Source organism: Erithacus rubecula (genome assembly GCF_903797595.1).
Source record: "Erithacus rubecula genome assembly, chromosome: 2".
Classification (NCBI taxonomy): Eukaryota; Metazoa; Chordata; class Aves; order Passeriformes; family Muscicapidae; genus Erithacus; species Erithacus rubecula.
The window spans coordinates 90,621,859-90,646,148 of NC_136685.1; the positions used below are offsets into that span (position 1 = coordinate 90,621,859).

General features: G+C 34.3%; 1 protein-coding gene across 1 annotated transcript in view; it reads left to right on the forward strand.

The window, feature by feature from the left end:
• Positions 1–24,290, forward strand: part of SPATA17 (spermatogenesis associated 17) — an 86,365-nt gene that overhangs the window by 20,891 nt on the left and 41,184 nt on the right. Inside the window, exon 6 of the mRNA XM_079331936.1 lies at positions 13,267–13,390. Within this exon, the coding sequence (XP_079188062.1) occupies positions 13,267–13,390 (124 nt within the window). The remainder of the gene's footprint in view (positions 1–13,266; positions 13,391–24,290) is intronic.

Sequence of the window (24,290 nt, forward strand, 5' to 3'; positions counted from 1 at the left end):
TCTGTGGAATCCATTTTTATTTAAATAAAATATTCTATCTCAATATGGACTAGTTGGATGGTTTCATTTATAAATATATGCATGAAAGTAAATTTCATTACTTCTCAGTGCCGTTACTGTATTGAATTTTAAGGGAAAATACTTTCTTTTGAAACATTCTTAAAGCTGCATTTACTATCTCCAAGAGGTGGCTAAATGGTTACAAGGGGAAATATGCCAAAATCAATTAGCATAGGCTATAACTCCGTATGATGCATTAGGATTTTGTTTTATGTGAAACAGTTTCCAGTCCATGATAAGCAAATGGACATCACTTCATATAAATTAGCATGCTGGTGCCATTATATCCAAAGAATTTATGGATGATGTCAGTTTCCCAGCTGTGTGATTAACTTGCAGTTCTTTGCCTAAGGTTATCTACAGACTGGCCTTTAAACTGTAGTAAAGGAACTTTGCTATATGTCAGGTGTGCAAGTAGAGGTAAGATTTTAGGATGTATTGCTCCATTTACTGAGGAATAGCACCATTTAAATTTTTCCCTAAGCACAGAGCTGAGTAAAGACATCAGTACAACTAACATCAGAAAACTAACAAAGCAGTGGCAAAGTACTGACATTGGGGGTCATAGGTAATCAAGGCAGGTAGTTCAGCTTTCTTGACTACTGAATAAACTCTGACAAAGATAGCAAACTATGGCCTGAGTCTACCTTTAATAAGCACATAGTTTATGTAAACATTGTTGAGTTTATGAATCAGGAATTTCACACACTTGCAGGATCAACACCTTCTTTCCATTGTTTCATTTGTAGTGGGTGGCCTTGGAGAGTGTGATTTTGATCCAAGTTTGACTAACTGCTCTATCTGCAGATTTGTTTCAAAATCATCATTAAAACTTCCAGGTCTTCAAGACACATCAGTGAAATAGAAAATATAAGGTGATAAAAAACTTCCTTGGCAATATGTTTATTCTCAAATCATTTGTGCAGCTTGATTTTTTATAAGCTGAAGAGTGAAATGAAAGAGTATTTACATGTTGCTGTTGATCTAATCCAATTTTAGCTATTCTGTAAATATGCCTGAGAATGAAGTATGGAAAAAGGTAAGATTATCTACCTTTTTCTAGATTACTGTACCATTTCTGAATTGTATTTTCTTTTAACATGGCAACATTTAACATTTAACTTGGCTTCTTAAAACGTTTGAGGTACAGCTATTTTCCATGGAGTGGGCTTGAAATAAATTTTTTTTTTTTGGACATAGTAAAATGAAGAGAATTTGCTCAGCCTCTACCTGTTTGTTCCTTTTTGATAAAGATAAGTCCAGGTGCTGGCCATTTTCTCAAGTGTCAAAGTGTTTTGAAGAATGTATATATTGTCTTATAATTCAATTAAAATGTTCCTCATCATTGACTGCAGAAGCAATTGATTCTGTAGTCTATTTTCAATTAGTGCCAAAGCCTTTCAGACAGCTCCTTAGAATTCTTGCAACAATAAAACCCTCATTTTTGTAATGTTGTCTTTCACTTGATGTTTAACTACTTTATCTTCAACCCATCTTTTTTACTTGTCTTCAAAGATATGGAGAGGAAATACATTATGCTTTTTAACTTATTTACCTGTAATTTGAATTTTCTGGATGTAAGCTTACTCTTTCAGCTTTCTCTGTGAGCCTCAGAAGTAGAGACAAGTGCCAAATATGCTTTCTCATATTTAAATATTAATTTGGTGTGGTAGTGGTCATAATTTAAGACATCTATCCCTTTTCCCAAGGATTTTAGGCATAACTGCTAAATTTCTAGGAATCTGGAAACTGTAATTTACTGAAGATCCCAGATTACTTCTGTAGCCACAAAATTGATGCTGTTAGGATAGGTAAGATATTAAAAATGAGCTTTTGGGGTTGATAATGAAATTGAAATGACGTGTCTGAAGTCATAGAGCAGTCAATGACCTGTTTTAACTCCATGGGAAAGCACTTTCTGAATACAGTGTGGTTAAGGGAAGAACCATTATGTTTACACAGTAAATTTCCAACACAGATTCAGCTCACATGCCTCATGAGCTTTATTCTGTCCATGTCTCTCTTGAATAAGGAACAGAAGCAGTCTTTACTATGTTTTTAGCTAGTGCTGGTAAATAGTTGAAGTTTTGCAATGAACATGAACACTGTAAGTAATGTAAGTAGCTGCTTAGACTGAAGTTTTCGATGACTTGAAGGCATTATTTTCTCATGTATTTTTATTTAGCACTTAAACACACCATTAGGATCAACAGATTAAACATGAAGCTTTATTTCATTTATATCCAAAGAATTTTTATTTTTAAATCTGAATGTGCAGAAAGAAATCAGATCCCTGTGTACACTCATTTGACCAAATAGTCTGTGGTGTCCATGATTAGTTTTGATGAAGATGGAATAAAACAGGTCTGACAACACAGTATTGTAGAATAACAATAGTTCTATACCTGTGAGCCTTAAAGATGCTATAGTGTCTGGATAGATTTTTTATTTTGTATAAGGTCTGTTAGAATTACTGACAGCTCATAAAACATTTTCTGTGTACAAAGACTGACTAGTTTTGGCCTTTTAAACTGTCTCATAGAGACAGGCTTCACAGTGCTCTGTTTTGTGTGAAGTAGGATCTTCACTGTAAAATAAGTTGAAAAGGGGAAGAGGTACAGTTTCATTAAGCTCTAACATATCATTGACTGTCAGGTAGGTCTTGTTATGCTGTCCATCCTCATTTAACTATCCCACAAGATCTCTTAATGAAGTTAAGCCCCAAGTTCACTCCAGTAATTCTGTGGCAAGAGTTTGTGCAATGTAACAATTCATCACTTGTCAGGAAGGCACTTTTAGTTTATACATTTAATAAGGGCATCCTCTAGCTTGGTTAATTAGAAATGAACAGTTTGCATATTTACTAAATGCGGAGTGTCATTGCCACCACGGCCTATTGCCTACATGAATTATTTCTCTATCTGCAATAAACAGCTGGGTAATTATTACTGCCATAATCAGATAAATTCCCTCTGTAAGGCTTTTCTTACATGGCAATTCTTTGAACTCATCCAAAGCTGAACAAAATTTATGAACTCCAGCAGCTAGACCACTTTTTCATAGTGTAGTGTCCCTGTTCCCTATTTCAAGGACATGCAGACTATCATAAATATTGTGTAAATTAGGAGGATAAATATGATTATCTAAAGATTACATATTAATAAACTTGATTTTCAAAATATAATTTTCAGGTTGTAACTGATTACATTATAGCAGTTCTGGTTTATCTAATTGTAGAGACATGACAGGCCATCTATATACAGGCTATACGAGGTTATCAGGCAAAGGCTCTACCACTTGAACAGTAAAGATTCTTGAAGAAGTCTATAAATATTTTTCATGTGTTATAGTCACTTCAGCTGTTTAGGTCATTAAAAGTATGACAAATATTATGTTCCATTTACTCAACTCACTTAAAGCAGTTCTATTGTTATTAAAATAAGGTGATGGTTCTTTTTGTTGTGTTAATTTGAGTTTAATAATGGAGTGTAAAATTTAAATGCATTCATTTATATTTAGTTAAGAAAATTAGATATTTCTTTTATTTGTGTAAAATAAAATTTTATAGAAATTTTATTATATAAATAAGTTTGCTCTATGCTACCCAGGTCATATGTGAGTGTATCTGCAGGTACATCAGTGAGTACTTAATTTACACATATGGATTTTCCAGAACATGCTATAATGTAGCTTATTTTTGAGGTCTTCAAAGAAACAACAACAAAACAATAAAATCAAAAGACGTGAATGTTATTTTTCTTAGTTGGCACACAGCAGCCTACTTGACCTAACATCATTATTTTGTTTTAATCATAGTGTAAGGTAGTGTGTCTGAGTGCTGCTAGAAAGTTGCCAGTTACTATTCACATGCTTCATAACTCTTTATCAAACAAGTAACATTTCTCACAATTCAGCAAAATGCTCAGAGATAGCAGAATGTTAAGGAAGGCCAAACAAAATAAAGTGTTTTGTGGCACTGGTCTACCCAGTGAAAGGCTTTTGAGATTAGACTCCCTTTATCATTTCCCATTTATGTCAGAGAAATAGAAACTACAGCAGCGAAGACCTTTAAAATTAGCCACATCACAGTTGTTTTTGCTATTGGAAGTGTAGTGGCTATGCACTGCTTTTTTCCAAGTTTGAGATTTCATTTTTGTCTGAGGATGTAAAGGCTTATTGATCTTTCTTTGGCATTTCAGATTTTTTACAGTGGAAAATCACAGTCCATTCCTTTATATTAGTGTATTCTATAATGTCCCATGAGATATCATAGAATTGCATGAAATGAAAAGCAGTATATAGTGTCTCATGAGCACATTTTTGTTTTGTTTTAAAGGAAAAATGTATAAAATGGAGAAAAAAGGGATAAAAAAGTGGTCATACTTGTTTTTTGATTCTCTAAATCATTATAAATAGATTTTTCTGTTACCTAAGGAGAGATGAGTCTCTGAAATGATCACTCAGAGAATAAAGCAGAAAGACTATTTGTCTTTCATTTTTGCAGTCTAGAACAGTAGCGAGTAGTTACAAAAAAATATTGGTTTTTTGTTCCAGTAATAATGGAAACAGTGTTATTTGGAATCAGATTATCTTGTTTGACTTCAGATCTATCACCAATATGATGTTTATCAATACCCAATTTATAACAGTATCTATAAAAGGCCCAACTAGCCTTGACTGAACAATCTACTCTTGATTTAATAACAGCAGAATATAGTAAATACCTACTTTATTCAAATCCAGCAGTTAATTACTTTTGGTATCCTAAGTATGTCCCATAGTTCCCCATTGAAACAGTTTCATTTTGTCTTTGAACCATTACTTGTAATATTCAGCTCTACTAGACTGAGAACTCTGTGCTATGGAGAATGGAGATTACTGAAAGATGCTGTCTCTACTTAAAATAATTTTTGTTACCATTTTGGGCAGACCTTCAAATGTCCTTTAAAATAATATCAGCACCAGAACTCAGCACAGTTATGATGATTAGGAAATTCTAAAAAATAATTTTTCTTCTGTCAGTTATGCATTCCTTTGTATGAATGCTTTCTATCATGTGAAAGAGCTTCTTCATATCTATGAATCCTTCTTGAATTACCTCCTTTAAAAGTCTTACTTCTTCATATTGTGAGCATGACTTTCCTTAAACTGTGACAAAATTTTACTTATATTATACCCCTTTCAAATTCCTCAGGCTCTTCACCTTGTAGGGATAATTGCAGAAGTCCATTAACTGGTTTATCCTTGACAGTGAAGCTAAATCCCAATGTTTTACCTTGAACTTTACAATTCCTGCTACCTTCAAACCAAATTTTTTTTTCTAAAAGTGTTTCAAGAAAGCAACATTCTCCACCTCTCTTCTCCAAGTAGGCTGTTCTCTTCTTGTCCAATTAACTAACTGCTAAATGTTTACAGCCTCATCTAACAAACTTATTTGTTCCTTCAGCAAGGTTTATGGGCTTGGATATAGACAATAGAATATACTGAATGTACTCTTTAGACATGTATAGCTGAACGTTGAAATCTATAATTAAGTGTTGTCTTATTAGGTAGAATAAAAATTTCAGAGAATAAACTTTAATTCTGAGTGCAATTTCTTGTGTGGCATACTAAAAATGCCTGATTTTTTTTTCTGGTGTTGATTACTTCAAAGTTTTCAAGACAGTCAGAGATAAGATTTCCTAACACTTCTGAAAATTGGGATCCAGTTGATATTTTCAGTTTGGCAATGAGCCACTGCTGTGAAATCACATACCTACAAGTAGCACTGCTGTATTAAAAAAAGTCAGATCTTCCCCCAAATAATTATAATTGCTATGAAATAAAAAATATTCATTTTCTGTGTCTTTCATAATGTTTTATGTTTCAATAAAAATGAAATCATAGGTGCTCAAGTGGTAAAACCATATCATGAATATGAAATTGAGAAAACCATGAGGTACAACAAAATATGAAGTTGTGAGTCTTGGCATTGCTGCTCTGCTATACGTAATAGGTCATAACATAAAAGTTCTCCCTGCCTTGCCTGTTTAATGCAGACAAAGTGTTCCATTTTATTTATCAATGTATGCAGACTTTTATGTGGAAGTAAGTGAAGGATGTTAGTGAGTAGACCCCAGTTAAATTGTTTCATAATACTCTGAGAAGGAAAATCAACTTAGCTGATGACCTTTAGAAGCTATAACGTCATGTTTGCTTTCTAAATCACATAGTGTTGAATATTGTAAATGTTGCCAAGTACTATATATTAAAGTAAAAGAAGTACAGATATGTCTACATTGTACTGCACTGCAGCAGAGAGATAACAGCTTAAATTAGTTCATTCTAGTACTGGGAACAGCTTAACTGTAGCAAAACATAGCAGAGAGCTTTCCTCTAGTTATTACTGTGCAGATGGTAGCATATATAGTCTTCTGAGAATTGCAGTGCCAAAAGATAACAGATACTTTCACATGACATTCACTAGAAAACTTCCAATGGTATTTGGCTGTGGTTAGACATCCTCTTTTATATGTTGCAGGAAAAATTAGGAACATGACTGCTCTCTTAGCAGCTTAGCACTGACACTGTGCTAAAAGTGACCACTGCTGCTAAACTGCTGTCAGAATAAATTGTGTTGGGGCTTTGTTATCCGTTCTGGGCCAGATCAGTTTTGTTATCCTCAAATACTAATTTCACTGTTTAAGCCACTCACCAAATATTAATTTCACTATTAAAGCTAATCAATCAGGCTGATTTTTAATGAAGGGCTCAATAGCAAACAGACACTGAGTGAAAACATTTTTCCTGTCGTTAGGGGTTGTTTTTGATAGACCTGGGTATAAATAAAGCTGAACCAGTATACTTGGATGTGGTTCCTCTGCCAGCAGAAGCTTTGACTTGCTCTTATGCTACATCTATAATAGGTGAGGTTTACAGTTTAATTAAATCAAAATAATTAAGCTGAAAAATCATTGTTTAGATTGGACCTTTTACAAAATTTTTTTTTAACTTCACAGCATTTTCTGCTGCCAATGAGAATAAAATAAATTTGCATTAAAGATATATGTGCACAAGGGAAGAACATTTGGACCAAGAAGTTTGCACATTTTGAGAAAATACAATAATCTTAAGAGTCTATATACAAAAAAGTTTAGCTTTTAGTATATGCGAGGAAAAATTCTGTATGAGTTGTTATTGAAACCTTAATTAGAAGATTCTGCATAATGGAATAGGAAAATACTCTGGTTTTAGTTCTAAGCTGCCTCTGCAATCAGTAGCCCAAAAGGCTGTTGCACTCTCTTGAGTAACTGTGCAGCAGTGGAAATTGGAAGGATAAGAAGGATGCATCTGTCTGTTCTTCCCTATCATCTGGTACATGCTGTGCCCTGATCTCCTGATCTGCACAAGGTATTCATTCACTGTGTGCCCTTCACCACCATGTTCATCACACTTCCAGCATCGTGTATTGATCACACTGTGGACCTTGACAGTGGAACTGGTGTGTCACTTAATTCCATTGGCACTCTACACTATGTGGTTAAGGGGAGATGGACAGACTATTTGCTACTATGCACAAATTATAATGGGATTTTAGGGTGTTATGTTATGCATTTCTTTCTGTAAAATTAATAATAATAGGAGATACAGGGTGTTTCCATATGCCTACACATTGGCTTTATTTATTTTATTTTTTTTCATATTAAGGAGTCATATTTCCTGTTCACTTGCATTGCAGTAACATCCACTGCAGAGCAAAAATATTCCTCCAGATCATGAAAAGAGTGTAATGATTAGTTCATCATGGATTCATGTAAACATTCACATTTAAAATTAGTAAGAATTTTTGACACCTATTTGTGGTAGATGTCATAGGCAGTAAGATACCTTGTACCACTAATGATTGGCTGCTGTTTTGAGCATCTATCTAACTGCAACTTGAGATCAAATATTTTGGTCAAGGAATTCTGTCAGGCTACACACAGGACTACACATCATGGTAGAGAGGAAAAGAGAGTTACAGCCTGTTTTACTTAGTAAATCTGAAGGGGTTCATTTAAAAAATGAGAAAAATGTTGAGGACAAGCAAGCTGTCTGATGGTACATAGCCAACTTAAGTATGTAGTATGTGTGTTCTGTTAAAACTTTGCCTTCAAAGTACAGAGTTCTCTAAGCTATTTTTACCTCCTGGGCTGGTCTATAGATATATTTCACTGTTTTCCCAAATTTAATAGATTAAGTCAAACAATATTATCATGGCAGGTTATATTCCATTCTCACCTACACCAATATGGTGTAAAATCAAGTGGCATACAGTGATATACCAAAAATTATTGTCTCACTAATTTTATTTTACCTTCCATATTCTGTATTTGAGCAGGGAGAATGATATATAGCCAGGAAGATTAAATAGATTTAGGTTATCTCCTCGTATGCTAAGGTTGCCTACTGCTTCTGTTGCAGGAATTTTATGATTTGGGGTCTGAACTGTTTAAAATCACAATAACTTAATACTTTTTCTGGATACTCTAGGAAACAATACTAATTATTGGTTTTTATTGGATGCCATTTCCTTTAGTTAATATAATTATTTGTAATATTATTTGGCCAAAGTATCACAGAATGCCAGTGGAAAAGCAAACAGAATGCAATAGTTTGATAAACTTAATAAACATAAGTCAGTATGAATTTGCAAAATGATAAAGTTCTATGCAGAATTATTAAAATCTGTATATTACTGAAATGATCACTTGAAGACCTTTCCAAAAGTGCCAGGAACAATATTATAAGTGTATTTTTAACCTTTATACAGACAGCAGGAGCACTGTCAACTGAATTTGCATCTCATAGCAGGAACCAACACCATTGCCTACTGCATAATGAAGAATCAGAATAACAATAAGTTACCTTGTCAGATGAATTTTTTTTTTATTTTTGAGCTATATAGAGCAAGTAATTTTATCATTAACAATTCAGTAGCTACTTAACAGATTTGTTACACAAGATCATTTTTAATTGTGGGTTTTGAGCACTTATGTTGGTAATCCCATGCCTATTTTCAAATGCATAAAACATTCCCTATGACAAGGACAGCACACTTTGTGTCAGCCAGTATATTCTTGTTTTTAGTAAAAAAAATGCATCCCAAACTTGTGGTAGTAAACATTGGTATTCTTCTGATTTGTTTAATAATTTTCAGATCACGATAAGACATTACATTTGTTTAAATATCCACATTATTCTCCTACAAAGCTATTCCATAAAAATATATATGGGAAAAAGTCTGATTGGACTAAACTTATATAGAAAACCAGGTTTTTAGGAAGTTGCAATAGATGCTGTTAATATATTGAGATAGGCTTTAAGATTAAGAAAAGATAATAAGAAAAGATAATGTGCTAAAATAATTACCCAATTTTTTGAGTTATAACATTTTAATATAAAGTACTTTTCCAGCTATGAACCATGCAACAGAAGATTGCTTACAAAAATAGAACAAGATTATCAAATGGGCCAAAACATGATTTGCATTTACAGAACTCTTTTTCTCCTGCAAAATTTATTGAAGCTTTAAAAAAGCAGGCCAAACAATTTGCCTTCTCTCACATCACACTGAACCAGAAAAGGTTCATCCTGAAGCAAAATTGGTCCAGAATCCTCCGAGTGTCATGTATCACAGCTAGTATTCATAATGTCACAGAGATAAATCCCAAGAACAGATTGCACAATGAACCCATCATATCTGTGAACAAAGAGAAGACTTTGGCAGAAGTGTACTGATTTAATAGAAAAAGCATTTAATTTCAACTGATTTCCTACTGACTTGAACAGAATTTGGATTTATTTTCTCTGGGAAGTCATACATGTTGAAGATCCCAAGCATGAAACTTCCCAGAGAGCACATTTCTATGTAAGCTATGTGGAACTGTAGCTGCATTTGGAAGGTTAAGTTTATGTCATTAGTATCACTTATCCTTCTACATATTATTCTGTATGGTCACAGTGAAACCCTTGCACAGTGCATGACATGTTAGTATTAATCTGTTAATGTGTGAAATAGTATATTCATATCTAACTGCTTTAGATTCTCTGCTTTTGTTGCTCCTTTTCAAATGCTTGAAAATATGGTAAGAGATTAAAGCTTCAGTTTCAAATAGCTTTAAAATAAATCTATATTTATGCTACAACATCTATGTTTCCAGTCAAGCAATGTTTGGACTGTTACATACCACTTATTTTGTACTGCCTCTCTGGAGAGAATCATCCTGGGAACTATTATCCCTGTGACAGAATTGTCTGCATGTTCTGTACAACCGTACAGGGCAGTGTAATGCCTGATAGAGATATTTTAGAACAACTGACAAAATGTGTTGGCTTCAAAACTGTGCTGAAAATTATTTGTAACTGCTTAAAAAATCTCAAACTTTTACATGGATTATGGTACAAGTATTACTGAGGGTATGTGATAGGAATAATCATGATGATAGCACCATCTAAAAAGATCATGAATTACATTGAACTTCAACAAGTATTTTAGATTTCATTTAATTTCAGCAAGTAATAATTATTAATCATTCATTTCAAGAAATCTGATAAATTCCCACTGATGACAATGGAAAATATTTTGCATCCTGTTATCATAATTTCTGGAATATAAATCTGTATTTTGGACATTATTTGTGGGTTTTTATCACCAGTTGTGTTCTAAATCAAAAAGCTTCCATATTCACTGTTAGGAAGAAGTATCTCAGTATATAAGAACATGAACAAATTGTAGTAATATGCTGATTATATTTTTGTCAGTAGTAGATGGGGTACTAAAGCTGAATAGAGGGCTCTATAATCAAAAAGGAATAGTATCAAATATGTAACCCACAGATCATACGCTCTGATATTGAAGGTAAAGAGGCAGAAAATAAAAGAATGAAGTTGATACTACATGTCTTGTCTATTTATTCATTTGTTTGTGATTGATGGATATAGAACAAAGAGTTTCCTAGTAAAAAATGCTTATGTACCTACATGTAGTGACTCTGAAATCTGTAGCTTGAGGACAAAGAAAGGTCACCAATCTCTCCAACTCCTAGTTCTTTGTCAAAAATGGACACAGTTAATGAGGTTTGTTTGGTACAGCACAAATTCTCAGACACAGATAGAGATCCTTTCAATGGAAACAAATTTGTTTGGCTTTACCAGGTTACTTAGCGATTAATAATAGCCTTGAGATGCAGGTCAGAAAGGTCATTGTCCCTGCTTGCCAACACAATCTAAAATGTGCAGCTACTCCAGCTCTGCGGGCTCTGAGGCCCCAGAATGCTATGCATAAAGTAAAACAGGCTATTTTCCAACTTCTTTTTTCATATTAATAAGCAATTTTCAAGAGAAGGGTGGCAAAATGGGGGCCATGCCACTCTAAGTAATTCATTTATTTTGCAATTTAATCTTATGTTGGAAAAAAATTACACTGCTGCAAAAGCATAGCATGGTGATTTTTAAACGTCAGTGTGCTTCATAAGTAACCTTGTATGAAATATTGTATTAGCAGCCTTTAACAGTAAACTGCAACAAAAAATATTTCAGAGATTAAAAAATAACTGTGCATCTTTTCTGATCTGTATTTCCTTTTAATTCTATTTTTCTTTTGCAGTTAAAATAAAATGTTTAATTACTTAATACTTTACATATTTTAATTGATAAAATCTTGAAAGATAGCCTGAAACAAAAGTTCTACACTGCAACTTGTATTTAAGAATGTGATTTCATAGTGTTCATATTTATAAAGCAATTATTGCTCTTTCACACATTTTGATGAACTAATTTAATGTTAATTAAAATATTAAGAGTAAGTCTGAGTCACAATCTTAAAAAACACTTTTGGAAGCAATATGACTTTTCCATGGTATTATTCATATCAGCAAATTTACCCATGTGCATATTTTGACATGATTTGACCCATGTCCTCACACTGTCTTATTTGATACTCATTGAAACAATAGAGACTCATAATGTGGACCTCTCTAAATAATCTGTTTTGCAGGAATATTAGAATCATCCATTTATGCAAGTATTATTTTTTCTTTTTATTTCATCATTTGTACATACACATACTTAAAAACATAAAGAGTGGAATTTACTCACCTAATTAACTTTTTTAGCAATTTAAATGCTTGACTGAATATGCTTGGTGTCTTTGGCACACAGGTTAATTTGAGCTAGCCATTTTGTAATAACAAAAATAACAAATGTTAATCAAACTAACCTTTTTTAACTGGGTCAAAAAATTCTATACACGTGCACCATGCACAATAGCACAGAATTTTGTTTCTTATAGAACATTTATTCATTCTACTGTTTGCATAATTTATGGCAAGCCTAGCTCAGTAAAAAATGAGGAGGAAATCTGTGCCACTTTTCTGTTTAAGTTTTCCTCAAAACATTCCATTGAAATTGTGTTTTCTCCATTCTTTGAAACCTGATATTAGGTATATTTCCATATTTCTTTTATGATGAAAGGGTTTTCTGCACAGACTCACACATTTAGATGACTCTGTGTGCTTTCACACCTCTGTTGTGCAGTACTTCATGAAGCAGTTCAGTTCCTGGTTCTTGTGGTGGCTTCTACAGCTCTCATCAAAGCAGAACAGAAATGACCTGTGCAAGAAGCCCAATGCCATGGAAACTCCTCCTAAGGACAATGTATGCAGGAAAGGTTCTATCCAGTTTTCCTCTGTGCCTGCTTTCTCAATGTTACAAAGGGCTCAAGGATCCAGGAGTGAATATCATCTCTTATCTCATGTCTGCTATCCTTTCATTCCATAAAATTTTCTCTGTAGATTAAGAGGTGTTGCAAGGCAGTAGCTGAAACATAAGTGAACAACCTTTATTTCTATTGTAATAGCTTCCACTTAGGAAAATTCAAAGTAACATGACACTTCAAGGCAAATAAAAGGATTTACATGAACACTATTTTATCAAGCTGTAAGCAATGTGAACCTATATACTCCTCCTACTTTTGATCAATTTAATCCTTTTTCTTCATCATTACATCCATATAGTATTCTACTACTGTGGAACTGAAAGAACTGTAATTTGACATTCCAGTGGTGACAGTATACTGCTAAAGTATAAAAACAAAACACTGTGAAGCTATGAAAGGGTTAAGGAAAAATAGAAGACTAGCACATCTTTTGTTGTTATAATATAGTTAGCAGACTTATTTTATTACAGGAGTGAACTTCAAGAGTATGCAGAAATGAAAGAAAATGAAGACAAAATGAAAGACCTAGAAAAGAAAGAAAAGGAGAAGAAATACCAAGCCCGAAAGATGCATTACCTCCTTAGCACTGCTCAGGTTGGTAGACCTGTCCCTGACAGCTCATGCAAACCACTTGGGCCCCCAGCCTGACAGAGATAAAGTAGCAGGCTGAATGGGACATGACTTGTTGAAAAGATATCACAAAGACACTGCTTCTAGTTCAATTTAGTGTTTTTCTATAGGCAAGAGCAAGTACCATGACTATTCTGTGACAGTAGCTCATAGAGGCAGCATCAGCACTGCTGGCAGAAAGAGTCCAAGTCAGCAGTTTGATCTGCCACTGTGATAACACAACATGAAGGGCATAACCTCGCTTTAAAAACTCATTTTGACTGGCTTATTGTTGTGTTGTTGCACTTGTCAAGAACTAACAAGTTATTAAGCTGAGAAGGGATTTCATTTTTTTTCCCCTTTTTTAATTGAGCTAATGCTTGGGTTGGTGCAGTGTTCTGCTTGTTTTTAGGATAGATTGTAAATATGGGTTTTCAGCTAAAGCTTTTCTTAGAACTTCCTGAATCAGCTTATTTAGCATGATTGTTTTCACTCTAAAATGCCTCATAAATTTTAAATATTTATTTGTATCAATATTACTGGTCCAAGCTTTCTTATGTGAAGAGCTTTAAACAGATAGGTAAATATGTCAGGAAATATATTGTATATAAATTTGATATGGTTGGTAAAACTTGTGGGTTTGCCTTTTTTTTGGTCCTCTCTTGTAAACTTACTTTAAAAAATAAAAGGATTTTGTCTCCATAAGTGTTTGGTGACTCCAAACACTGTTCTCCATACACATATGAAATTAATATGAAATATTAGTATGAGCTAAATGCTTGCTTTTTGTATATTATTAATTATAATCTGTGTATAGGAATTGCTAATCCTAAAGAATGAAGGAAAAATACCATTACACTTGGTGACAAAATATTTAATGTTCCATTCTGTTTGGTAATTATTTGTGATATATCCTATAAATAGAAATGTGGTTTGATTAATTTGGATATCAGTTATGAGAACTTGGTGTGTAAATTAGATTTAAGTAATTATTTTAAAGCATAGTATAATATAAATAAAAAACAGCATTAAAAGTTTTCTCAATGGCTATTAGATAAGGAAGCTAGTTAATGATTGAAATCAGCACACTATAATTTATTTTTCCCCATGTAGATCTAGGATATTAAGAATAATCTGCACAGTATTTTACATTGCTTTAAACTGTAGAAAATTGTGAATTCTTGCTTGGAACAGTGCAATTTAAACACGTGTAAACAATAATATCCTTACCTGGGGTACAAAAATTGTTGGGTTGGAGACACTGAGTGACATGTGGTCTAGTAAGATTTTTGTAAGCTGAGTTCACCTCCAGTGATAGAGGCTTAGCAAGCTGTAACACTTTTTAAGGAATGGCAAGTAACTCTTCATTTCAGCCATGGAGGACTGCTGGTAAAGGGCAGCAGTAACTGTTATGTTCTGGTGAATTTTGGTTACTAATTTTGCAGAATTAGAAATTAACTAGCAGTGTTTCTAGCTAGCTGAACAAAAAAAAGATTGGTTTTCCTTGCTGAGATGGTTTTGTGGATACTGAGACTCACAGCCCACAGAAGTTTTTCTTTATCAGAGAACTGAGCTCCAAGAGCTGTCTTTTTTGCAGGTAGTGTTTCAAATCAATGCAAATCTTACAGACAACTTGAAAACTGGCAAAGATATATTTGAAGTTAACTACTTTTTGTGTAGTCTGTATTCCACACTCCACACAGTTGTGGAATTTAATATCTTGCTAAGATAGGGGGCAAATTATTTCCTTGAAGAATTTAGTGGTTTGATGCTCTGTGCCTGGTATTTTACTCTCTAAATGTCTCATCTGACTACAGCTACATCTTGCTGTTTTCAAAGAATGGTTAATTGGATTACTGGGCAAGGACCGTTCATGTCTCAGTAGAAACAGGCAGCAAAAGTCAACACTTTTGAGTGAGTTAAGGAAACATATCATTTGCAAACAGAGCACATAACAAATGAAAAGAGGACATTGATGAGCTGGATTTATTGTAGAGTCATGCATTACCTAAAGCCCAGTAAGTTATTGGGGTAACCTGCCAAAGTTTGGTTCTCCTTCCTTCCTGTCATATGCAATGAGATTCAGTGATGGAGCTCAGCCACCTCATGCATCAAGGCTGAGGCAGCTTATATAGACAGCACTGAAAAATCTTGCAATGATTATTTCAAATATATCCTGTACTTTTGAAATATTTTTGTTTTAATAAATGTCAAAAGGGTAAGAAAATTGTGGGGTTTTTTATTGAGGAAAAGAATTAAGGAGCTGTTGGTCCTCAATTTTTGTTAAGAAAGGCATGTCAATTTTCATTCTTTTCTCCTGAGCTGAAGCCCACAACAACATCTCAGAAGCATGTTTATCTATATATCTGTATCTGTATCTTTATCTATGTCTTTATCTATATTCAAGGTGTGCCCATTCCTATGTGCTAACATTGTTTTGCTTTCAAGAAGTAAAGCTGAAGAATGTGAGTCTCAGGAATGTACAGGGGTTTCTGATGTGGACATAATAGCATGGTCTGTGATTAATTTAGTGTTTTGTCCTTTTCATGAATTAACTTTCTATTCAAGCATTTATTTATTTTATAAACTGTAACTTTATAAAGAAAAAAACCCTTTCTGGTTGCTTAGTGCAAGAGATTCCAATGTAAAATACAGCAAGAAATTAATTTATGAGTTGGTAACTTTGGGACTTCTGAACCAAATTCAATTTTAAAAATAGGATTCTCCATATTTCAGGTTTAAAAATTTTTATATAACACAATCCTTTTCTTATGTGCTTATTACCTTATCAGGTTGATAAATTTTGACTTTATGATTAACATAGTAAAAATTGTGTATTTAACAAGTCTTTGTTAAGAATATTTCTTATAATTTTTTGTTGGTGACACAATTTGTTTTCGTTGTTTTTACCTATTTTATCATTAACTGAATTGTGATTTCTTATTGAGACATAAAACTTAAAATAATTAAGTGGTTTTTTATTAGTCCAGTATCACAGTATGGTATTTCCACTGCAGTGGTAATTATTTTTTTTTTCAAATTGTCATTAATAAATGAACTACTTATTAAATGTGGTTTTCCATTGCAAACATGTTTACCTATGCAGATTATTATTCTATATTGCTGTAGTTCCTCTTTCTGTATTAACAACCTTCATTATAATTGAATAGGTTCTTATTTCTGCTCTTTGTCATATTTTCAAGGCCAACATTTGTAATAAGGGCCATCCCCTGCCAAGTGCTGACAAATGACCTTAAAAGTCAACAATAGAGAAAAGCACTGAATATATTCATGGCACTTTGCAGAAATGGGGACATAGAGCCCAGTTGTATTGAAATGTGTGGTTGTATGATTCCTGTCATTGGTATTTCCAGCCTTTCAAGGAATTTTGTAGTTGGTCTTTGTCTTAGCATGGTGATGAGAGTCAGGAGTGTGACAGTCTAAATCCAGAGATCCAGTATTGAGCTAGAATGCAGACCTGTGTTATTTTCAGTATCTGCTGACAGGGCAAGAGCAATGCTGAGGTGATTCTGTGAGTGGGAGCAGGTGCATTAGCACCTGCAAGTCCACAGTGGGATGGGGAGCAGAAGACAGTGGTAAGTAAAATACAGAGCAGAAGTGGTGTCCTGTAAAGTACTGAGTTAAGGAGAAGAGCCCATGGAAACAGTTTTCCAAGTGTCACAGCTGAAAAAGCCTTCCACTATTACAGTTTCCTCTCTCACTGAGATGATTGGAGAATCAGCAGAGCAACAGATTTTTTTCCCTTTATAGTTTTTTACTGCACAGCAGACAATATTGGGTGAGGTAAAAGAGAATTTCAATTCTCTTTTCTCCATTTCTTCTGTTTCTAAACAGATAAACACAATTACTTTTTGTCAGACAAAATAAATGTACAGCTAGTCCAGGAAACCAAATTTCTTTTGATTTGCAAAATCATGAGAGCTTTGTCACAGAACTACAGAACATACCAGTGCATTGTTAATAGTGGGATGTTATACATGCATCACTTAACTTACCATTGCTGTGGCTGGTGCACTGAGTCACAGCCTCTTTTCTAAACCTGGACCTCCTGCTCTGTGATAAATCATGCTGAGAGTAGATGAGCTAATACTGGTCCTCCATTCTCTGAATGTAGGTTTTGGTTTTATCTGAATGCTTTAACTATTGAGATCTTAGAAAAATTAACCATGCTGTTTTGTGTATATGTTTACTCTTGACTTTTGTATAGCATTTTCTTTCTGTTAGCCCCTGACTAATTAGAAGATCTGATTGAGTCAGATTGAAGGCTCCTTTGCCAAGCATCCTATCTTTGCCAGTGGCCAACAACATGGCCTAGGGTAGAGAAATAAAATGGAGCAATGGGGCAGTATAATTACTGTCAAGAATACTCTCAGTTTCCAGTGAATAGTAGTTGAAGGACTTGTAGTTCTTAGATGTACAACTTTCTATTTTTGTAATATTTAGATGTTCATTTTATGCCTCTGTAATCCTTCAATTCCTGCCTCTCTTAATACCCAGAGAAAGAGTAACCTAGACAGGGAGAGTGGGTTAAGAGACCTGGCACTGACACTAGCTCTCAAGTTGTCCTTCCTTGGAAGGCCAGGTTCACTCCTTCTCCTTGCAGTGTTGTTTTGATCATGCATGTTCATTTCACAGCTTTGCCATCTTGATATTCTGTCACAGGACAATGTGCAACTGTGAAGTGTCTTATTCTTTCTCCACAATTTTATCTAGTTCTGGGGATTGCCTCTGCCACTCCAAGAAACACTGAAGTCCATCACTTTCCAGCCCTCTTTAGCAGGGTGACAGTTTTTCCTGATACCCTTGGACAGTTTTTAAACAGATGCTGCTCATCAGATCCTGGTAATTTAAAGCTGCAAGGGAAGAACAAAGTCCATGTGTAATAATAGGCCCTTTTCATTGTAGAAGTTTTAGAAGCTATGAAATGTTTGCTATGAGTTCAAGTGAGTAACAGTGAAAAGTTCTAGCAACGAGAACCAATTCTTCAATTTTTACTCTCTCTGTGTATATTAATAAGCAATTTCATTTTAGGTTAATGGGAACCATTCAGCAAACTTCTCTGGATTCTCTGGATTAGGGCTTTTGAATATAAAGGAAGTAAAAACCTCTTTTGTTTCTAAGAACAGTTTCATTTGGATTTTCTGTATTTATTATAGATCTCAAAATATCACTTCTATCAATTGTTTCCATATTTGTGCTAACATTTTTCCATATTTACTTGACATTTGTCAGTACCTAGAGTAAAATATTTTAAATTCAAATTCTATTCAATGCTAAAGTATTTTTTTATTGAATTTTTCCTGTCAATAGAGATGGCAATTCATAAACATTACACTGACTGCCTTTGTTCCCTTTTCACATTACTGGAAATCAGGAGTTAATTCTGTTGAAGTTACTGCACTTATTCATGTCTAAATGTCTAATGTTCTAAGTGAGAAAGAAGAAAGGCCACAAAATCCTTCCTGGAGCAGGTTAATGAATATTCAGGAGACACAACTGATTAATATGCTTCTAACCTAATGTGCTGTCCTGTAAGAACTTGAAAAACAATTGGTCTAAAATGACACTGTTTGACATCCACTCTGTCTCTGGACAGCTGGCAGTTTTATTCTTATAAAGGTGAGGACTCAGTGGATAAAGCCCTAGCCTTTGATCTTCAGATCCACAGTTTAAGAGACAAGGCTGCAAGTTTGGTCATTTGAGCTTAGTCCCGAGTGAACAGTCCACATCACAAAATGATTATACATAATTTGTTACTATTGGCAGTGTCTGTTCAGGAAAGGCCAAGGACTGAGCTAGCATGAAGAATGAATTAGCTCTTACCTTTTACATTTTATTTCCTCCCTCTTTACTGTTGTAATTTTATTATCCTGTCTCTAAAACATTTAGGGGATGAAATTATCATTCATTATAAGTACTAATACTTCCTGAAGATGACCTAAAATAGTTAATTTTTTTTTTATTCTAGGTGCCCCAATCAATGAACATCCCCACCTATTCATGGGTGTTTAATATCCACTCATCATTTCTCTGCCAAGTAGTCAGATGTTTCTAAGTACTTTCCAAATCTTGTACCATGAAAAATCTGTTTAAATTAGAGGAGAAAGGGAGCTTTCTTAGTTCTCTGGCATGCTTGCAGCTACAATTAAATTGCACTTTTATGTGAAGAACTTCATGATGCAGCTTTATTAAGTTTTTATAAAATATTATTTCCAAAGGGTTAACAATTTACATTACATCCTTCTGACAGTGCTTGTGACAGGTATGTTTGATCAGCAAGCTTTCCTTATGTATTCACTTCCCATTGGAAGCTAGAGATAACAGTCTATTCCCAGGTACTCAATCCATGAAAATCATTCCAGTCTTGTGCCTTGTAGGGCACTGTCCACACCATCTCAGTTCACTTGGAAGGGGTCTCAGTTCATGTTGCATAATGTGTCTGTCAGACAGAAGGACAAAGTAAAGTAAACTGAAAGAAGCCAGTAACTGAGTTGCTTGTGATTCTGAAAGACATTGTACTTGAATGCCAGCTCTAAATTCCAAAATTGACCTTTAAGTGATTTGCACACACAATCTAGAATCTCTACTTGTCTTAGAATCTGAGTCCAGCTCTTGCCTTTGGGATGACTAATCTTGAGGACACAGAACTGTAATTCTGCCACTCAACACAGTATCATGGTGATGTAAAAAACAGGGAAAGACCTGAAAGCCAAAATACACCTGCAGAATCTATCTATTTGGTACACATACTGCCTAAATAATTTAGTGAGAAACTTTACAGCTTGCATAGATTTTTCAGTTTTGCTCATATTCTTTTCAATCAGACTTTTTTTTTTTTCTCTAGGGAACAGTGGTTATGTTCCTAGGTAGGACAAGTAGAGTCAAGGCCAAAACCAAGATTGGTGATCTTCATGCCCAGAAATGTGTAATAACTGTGATTAGAGGATGGAGGAAGTGCTATTTACTGACACCATAACCTATCTCCTATGCAAAATGCATGGATGTGAGCTATTTCAGATGTGTTTCTTCCTGATGTCAGTGAACAATATTTCTCTCCCATTCACTCTTCTCTTAAGTCTCAGCCCAGCACAAGTAGTAAGTGAAAGTATTTCCAGCAGAAATCAATAAATTCTCCTTTTGCCCCACTTCCCAGAAAACAAGATACTCACTTCCTATTCCTTAAAGATAGTCAGTGAATGAACTTTTAAGCATTATCTGTGACAGTATTGTAAACTCTATTTTTCCTAAAGGCTGCTTGCTGTAAAATCATTTCAGTTTTTTTGATAACTAGTTAATTTTCCAAAGGAATGACAGTTTGCACAAAAAATTAATCTCTCATTAGAAAGAGCTTAACACACAATAAAATGTAAAGTTTGAGTGCTGTTTTGTGATTGATCTTATGTAAGCTTAGTTTTTAAAGGTATGTCCCTCTAGACATGGCAGTGTTTCTGAGAGCTTCTTCTTACAAATAGCTTGTTACACAAGCTTGATATTATAGCATAGTGACATCTCTATGTCTACCATGTATTATAGCATTGAACATTTCAGCCTTAGTCATTTAAAAATCCCCTAGCTAGAAGGTCCCTGCACTTAAACTGTCTTTTTCAGAATCTGAATTGCATAATCCCTATTTGTGTGGATTTTTTCTAGACAACAAACTTCATGCTCAATTCCTGTGGGTAGGATTAATGGCAGAGTTTAAAGGACAAGCTGTGTGATCTATCAAAAAGTGTACATGCTGAGATCTTAGAAAAACATGACCACATTTTGTGTGTTACTGTCAATTGGGGTGGCAAAAGGGTTGGATTACTGCAGGGTCAGAAAACTGGTAAGATTGAGTTATATATTGAATGCTGGCTGTGTGTATGATACATTTAAGAAAGAATCTATACAGCAAGGAAATTGCAATGCAGAACTACATCAGCTAAATAGTTCACAAAGCCACATTCAGAAATAGTGCAACTCCACTGAAATTCTTGAAATAGTTCTGGTATAAATTTGGTTGATGCCCATTTGGTATTTAACCAAGTTGGTGTGGTCTTGCTCAGGTAATTTTTTTCTCCTGTTGTATTAGGAGAAGTACATGCTAAGTATGAGATAATTGCATAAGAGAGATGCTAGGAATGGCATGGGAGAAGTCATGAAGATAAAATACCATGCATGTCTCAACAGCAAACCTTCCTGTTGTTTAAGAAGTGGCACTGATGGTATCTTGGCTTTAATGAGACTTCAAGATGAGTAATGCATCCACCAGCTCTTTTGTTTTTCAGCTCTTAGGCAACAGAATAGCATAATGTAAAGTTCTTTCATTAACTTGCACTGTTCATTCAATATTCAGTGCTTTTGTTCAGTATCTAATATATACTGTTAATTTGGGAGCTGTGTCTGTCCTGCAAGGGACATGACAAACCCTGTACCTCTTCCTCTATCTATTGCTTGCTTTACTTTCAGTTTTTCCACTTCAACAATCTTTTAGCAAAGTCTTCATCTCTGGGGTTTATTTCTGATTATCTCACTCTTTTCTACTAATTTGTGACTACTAATCAGACTAACATGTTTCTGTTCCCTCATTATTCTTTCCCTACACAATACTATGACTGTTCATTAAACCTTCCCCTCATTGTTTATTGGTCTGATTGCAGACTGCTTTGTTAAACATTCTGCCACATTCTGAGTTTTTACTCACTGCCTAATCCTATAGGTTTACTAAAGCAAATTGCTTAATAAATCTGTCAGCATATATGTCTGTGAGGGAATACTCACACGTAAGCACAAGGCAACAGACATAAGGCACAAGGAAAAGCAATGAAATGTTACTTTGTGTTGGTTGCACCTATAAATTTTTAAGGAGTAAAACAATTCTTTATTTAGCAATTTTATCCTTGGCAAAAGAAATCTCCATATGATTTCCATCTCTACCTGTACAAAGAGCTTCTACTCTCTTCTGATGTGTTGTTGCAGGTAGCTTCTGGTGTTATAAATGTGAAGATTCAAAGTGGTATAATTATAAGAATTTTTCTCAATCCAGCTAGAAAAGGAGTGAATCTCAAGTAGGTTTTTTGTCCAAAGCTATTTTTTTCCATTATGACAATGAAAATGGATGGAATTTTAATTTTAAAGATATAAGTACTATCACATATGTGAGTATGTGTTTTATGCTCTGAAAACTTCTCACAAGATAAATAATTTTAGCCTCAAAATAGGTCTGTTAAGGAAGAAAATACTGTCTGTATGTTTGAAGGCAGTTATTGAGACACAGAAGAATAAATTCACCTTCAGAGATTATTTTTCAGACTGGGGTCTTTAATTCCCACTCATTCAAGGTGGTTATAGAAACAGGTTTCTTTTTAGAGATTCTTATAATTTGTATAGTATCTCATATTCAGCCTAGCACTTCTAAAAGAGAAAATATAACACTAATGGAATTTCCCATTCCTATTTCTAGAATAAAACCATTCAGCAATTAAGTTGTGTTTTTCTGCTTGTTTTGAAATCAAAAGTCAAATGAGAAGACAGTAAGAGAACTTTGAATGTGCTGTCCCTGTGTTGTGTCTTCATCCTAACAGTATTGTTTCCTACGCCATCACTCACTCATTCAAGTTATTATCCCTGATCTAGTCAAGTCATGAAGAGCCTGCATTAGAATTAGATTTGACAGAGTAAGCCTCAGTCAGAGAGACAATCAATGAAAGATGCCACTGCATCTGCTGATCTGCTGTGTTTTGGGTATTGTGCCACACTCTTTCATGCAGTAAACTAAGATTATGTTTCTCTTTTGTCTTGGTGCCTAAATGTCCAAGCACTTGGTACTTGTTTGGAGACTCAACTACAATGTTGTTTCCTGCAATTGAACTTAGTGCCTTGCATGTTTAGAGGTTGGTTTTATGGTCTGTGGCCAGGATACTGGACTTGAATATTCCCTTAACACCTCGTTGTATAGTCCATAAAATTGCCGCTTGGTTTACTTATACAAGTGCATTTAAACAGTCATTGCACTATTATTTTGATATCTAGCAAACATTTCACAGATGAAAAGGACTGAACCAAGCTTTACATTCTGAAGGCAGAATAACAATAATTAATGTTTCTATTACTCTGTTTAAACAGAATGTATATTAAGAAGAAGACAGGTAATTAATCCCACTTGAAAGAAAATACGCTACTCATCACTCATTTATGAATTCTTCAGTCCCTCCATAAAAGCAGTATCTCAAAGAAGGTAGAATACCTTAGGTGCAATAACAGGCTAGGTCCTCCAGTTCTTATTTAGATGAAATTCCTGAGAGTTTATTTTTCAGGGATTAAGGGATCAGGCCTGAGGAGTAGCATTAGCTCAGTGAGAACAACCTACATTTATGAAGCTGGGTGATATTTTTCCTATTGTTAGGCATGGTAAAGAAGTTTTATCTCAAACCGGAATGTTAAACCACACTATGGTATTTTTCCAACATCTGCATAAATGTTACAATGTACTTCTTGCTTGCTAATACAGAACTCTGTTCACATTAGTTAAAAAAATTGCAGATTGTTGCTAGTAGAATATCTTCTATTGTAGCTAACATATTTTGATGTTTCGAATTTTAGTTCATGGACATAGTCTTATACTTGTTGCTAGAACAGTATTTGCAGATTTTTTACAGATGTTCTTTCTAAAATAAATCTGATATTAAATTATGTTCTGTTATTTTCACTAAATATGAAATATTCTGAAAGTCTGTAAAAAGCTAGTCATTTAGAAGTTTAAAATTCCTTCTCTTTTACACACATGTATCCAGCGTTATATAAACACTTACTTCCTTGCGGATCATTAATGTTTTGGGGTATTTCTTTTCCCTCCTAGAGAAACTATATCTGGGGATTAACA